The sequence below is a fragment of the Sphaerodactylus townsendi genome, linkage group LG01, assembly GCF_021028975.2.
Source record: "Sphaerodactylus townsendi isolate TG3544 linkage group LG01, MPM_Stown_v2.3, whole genome shotgun sequence".
Taxonomy (NCBI): Eukaryota; Metazoa; Chordata; class Lepidosauria; order Squamata; family Sphaerodactylidae; genus Sphaerodactylus; species Sphaerodactylus townsendi.
In genome coordinates, this window is record NC_059425.1 from 160,849,992 (window position 1) to 160,854,282 (window position 4,291).

General features: G+C 40.8%; 1 protein-coding gene across 1 annotated transcript; it reads left to right on the forward strand.

Annotated features, from left to right (window-relative positions):
- The first annotated feature begins 701 nt into the window (after window positions 1-701).
- On the forward strand, window positions 702-4,059 carry KCNF1 (potassium voltage-gated channel modifier subfamily F member 1). Its single transcript, XM_048508810.1, has one exon. It carries the CDS (start codon window positions 1,271-1,273, stop codon window positions 2,732-2,734), a length of 1,464 nt encoding a protein of 487 aa, XP_048364767.1. The 5' UTR covers window positions 702-1,270; the 3' UTR covers window positions 2,735-4,059.
- Window positions 4,060-4,291: the final 232 nt, after the last annotated feature.

Sequence of the window (4,291 nt, forward strand, 5' to 3'; positions counted from 1 at the left end):
ACCAGTTGTAGTTTTCAGAGCAGCCTCAAGGGTAGCCCTGAACAGAGAGAGTTACAGAAGTCTTACTTGGAGGTGACCATTGCATGGATCACTGTGCTAGATCAGGGCAAGGCAGGCTGTCTCTCTATGGGTGAAGGAACACGGAGATTAGAATTTCCACATTGCTCTTTGTGAAAGGTTGATCTGAAAACCTGCACACTGCCAAATAGTCACTGTGGCTAAAGTGAAGGATGTTGCATAGCTTTGGATATGCAGCCAGTAATTTCCTTGAAGAAGCAACTGTGTTCACCTGGCTTTGATGTAGGTGGAAGTGGTGGAATTTAGCCCCTCCGCCACATTTCCTCAAACTATTTCTTTTAAGTAAAACTACCCTTCAAAGTACAAACTCTTTTTCTTCATAGAAGATTATTTGTGACCTTTAAGCAGTTCGTATATGAAAACTGTTTCCTTGTATTTTCAAAGCTGCATACTCCCCTCACCCATGAATTAAAAATAAGAAGGGCATAAAGGAAAAGTGCACTGAATATCTAGGCATTCGTTGCATGACCTCCTACTGGTTTCCTCTTAGCACATCTCATGTTTTTACAGCATTTCACCAGAAGAGGGTAGACTGGGGAAGGTTCTTGAAGTTAGGCTGGAATTTCTACTGTGCTTAAAAACGGAACGGAAAAAATCAAGCGCAACTTTCTCCTTGGCATGCTTCAGGTCGCTGTGAGAACGAGCCGGTGCAAAACATGAGAAGATCTTTGTATTCAAAGGAGCTCCACAGATTTCCCTGGTCAGCTTCTGAATCCAAGACATCACACCAAGCGTCTAGACAGGACTACCCTTCTTTCTGCCTCAAAACGGTCGGTTAATTCACTTTTCATGATTCAAAGGATATATTGAGAGTCCAAGAATCTCTCGCAGCGAATAAAGACCAGGAAAAGAGAGAACTGGAAAACAATTGGAAGTGCTGGGGTGAGTTTTTTAAGTACCTCCCCCCCTTTTTTTTGGCTTGGTCCAACAGCTTTCCTGTCAAACAGCCTTTCTCTTGCTTTTGAACAGCCAGATGCCTCATCTCTTCCTTGCAGCTTGTGGCATAGTTCTTATGGTTTGACAGCTTGCAGGTTTGCCTCTGTGATCCTTCCCTAGCCCTGCTCAGTTTTCTCAGTTAAGATTTGTAAACGTACAGCCGACTGGATTCTCAGTTGCTCCTGCAAAGCTGCTTCAATACAAATTCTGTGCGTGTGAGAGAGGTTGTCAGAAATAAGGTTGCAATAAAATCAAAATGGCAGAGGACATTAGTTTCCAAGATGTGGACAGTGATACGTCAGAAAACAGTGAAGAAATAGAGATTATAGTCAACGTTGGAGGGGTACGGCAGATGCTGTACAGCGATCATCTAAGCCAGTACCCGAATACAAGACTGGCAAAGCTTATGAACTGCTTGCCAGGGGGATACGACACTATTTTCTCTCTTTGTGATGACTATGATCCTAGGAAAAGAGAGTTTTACTTTGACAGAGATCCTGACGCTTTCAAATGCATTGTTGAGGTGTATTACTTCGGGGAGGTTCACATGAAGAAAGGAATCTGTCCGATTTGTTTCAAGAATGAAATGGAATTTTGGAATGTGGATCTTACATTTTTGGATGACTGCTGCACAGCTCAACTTAGCGAAAAAAAGGAAGAACTTGAAGAGATAGCCCGCAGGGTCCAGTTGATTCTGGATGACTTGGGAGCGGACAGCTCTGAAAGCAGCTGGAAAAAATGTCAAAAATATATTTGGAAATTAATGGAAAAGCCGGAATCTTCTTACCCAGCCCGAGTCATAGCCATCCTGTCTTTTCTGTTCATCCTAGTCTCCTCAGTAGTGATGTGCGTGGGGACCATCCCAGAACTGCAGGTGTTGGACTCTGAAGGAAAAGCCGTGGAACATCCAGTCCTGGATAAGATTGAAACAGCCTGTATAGGATGGTTTACTCTTGAGTATATCCTCAGACTCAGTTCCTCGCCTAATAAATTGCACTTTGTTCTTTCTTTCATGAACATCATCGACATTTTTGCAATACTTCCTTTCTATGTTAGCCTGATATTGACTCACTTGGGTGCCAGATTGATGGAGTTAACCAATGTTCAGCAAGCCATCCAGGCACTCCGAATTATGAGGATTGCACGGATTTTCAAACTAGCTCGCCATTCCTCGGGTCTACAAACTTTAACCTATGCTCTTAAGAGGAGCTTTAAGGAACTCGGGCTTCTACTAATGTATTTAGCTGTTGGGATTTTTGTGTTTTCTGCCCTTGGTTATACAATGGAGCAAAATCACCCAGAGACTTTGTTTAAGAGCATCCCTCAGTCCTTCTGGTGGGCAATAATAACTATGACTACTGTGGGGTACGGGGACATCTATCCAAAGACAACTCTGGGAAAACTCAATGCTGCTATCAGTTTCCTCTGTGGGGTAATAGCCATAGCACTGCCAATCCACCCCATCATCAACAACTTCGTTAGATATTATAACAAGCAGAGAGTTTTAGAGACAGCGGCCAAACATGAACTGGAACTGATGGAACTAAATGCTGGTGAAAGGAAAGGTGGAAGCCCGAAAGGTGAACCATCATATCTTTCCAGAAAAAGAAAAGGAGATCCTCGTGGGAGCGGCCGACTCAAAATCTCTTACAGCGACACATTTATTCACCTCCTGTCAGATGATAAACACCATCGAAACAGACTTCAGAGTTGTAAGTAGCCTCCAGGAGTCTGCCTCTATTCAACAAAAGCCTGGAATAAGAATGGAACTCTTATACTGAAAAGATTAAAGGGACTCTTTTGAGATCAACTTCTCTTACCCATCACTCCCCTGTCCCTTCACACTGGCATCTTCATCTCAGTTTGGTAAGATACAGCTTATAAAACCTGATAGAAAACATGCACACATAACAATGTATTGTCAAATAATAATATATGTGTCTGGCTGCCAAACTCTTTGTAACCATTTCAGAGGCTAAAGACAGCATATCAGTTAATAACTGCATCATGAGTTGGACATGAAGCCTTATGAATTCACAAAAATGTATGTATATTAAAAGAAAAAAAATCATATAACCGAAAGAGTTCATGATGTCGACATGGTCAAATGTCTGTTTAAGTTGGAAAGCATTGCTTAAATTAAACCAAACTTGTAACTTCTAAAACCTCTGTGTATCTGGCATGTTGGTTTATAAAAGATATCCTCAGAAAGGTCTGGTGCTCCTGAGATGAAAGAAAGGTAAAGGAATCACTACTTTTAGACATCTGGTATGAAAAGTAAAGAAATATCTATCTTCTAATCTGCTTCTATCTTGAATAGAGAAAAATATATTGTTCCAGACATATGTATTGAAAAAGCACTGAGTTACTGTGTGACTGATACTAATAGTAAGGCAGATAAAGTGGTCTTCAGATGTTGGGTAAGATTTTGTCTTGAGTGACTTTCCTAATATGCTGTATGGAAGCAAGCAATTGCATTTCAAAATTGTTTTTAAACTTCAGTTTTCCAATTAGTTCTTTTTGGAGACATCTAGGTATTTTGGAAAACTTATCTTGAACGGCAACCCCCCTTTAATCAAAATCTCCTGCATATGGCAGGTGTTATTTATTTATAAGAACTGTATGTGCAGCTTGGAAAACACACCATTTGTTTCCTTAATAAGAAAGCATTTTGTGTGTTTAAATCCCTACTGCAGTTCTGTGTAGAACTGGGTAATTTATGAAGTGATGTATTTGGACTCAGCTCCTCAGTCCTTGTAGCCAAGCAAAACATCTTGTAAAATCAACAGAAGCTGAAGTGCCAGAGGTATCCTGCTTTATGTCATTGAAACAGTCATTATAACCAGCATTGTGTGGCTCTGATACTCTGAGGCAATACTTGCATCTAAGAGCAAAGACAGCTGCACTATCCTTTGCAACTGGAATACTAGATTTTTTTTCTACATATGCCAGTCCAAAAGGGTATGTGTGTTATAAATTGCATACAAATCACAGTTATGTACTGGTACATTATTTTTTTTAAAAACTCACATACAATCTTTTTTAAAGGGGGATCATCTTAGAAAATATTCAGAACTCTCTTTCTCTCAGATAAACACTGTGTTGCAATGCAGACCATTTGCTGCTCTGAAATTAAACGATGCATTCAAACCACTTCCACACTGCAATGTATGGCTTCATTTCCAGCAGAATATAGCTATGTTCAGTAGCATAACTGGGGGAAGCAGGGCAGTCACGAGCCCCAGGTGCCACTTCTGTGCACATTTTGCGGCCACAC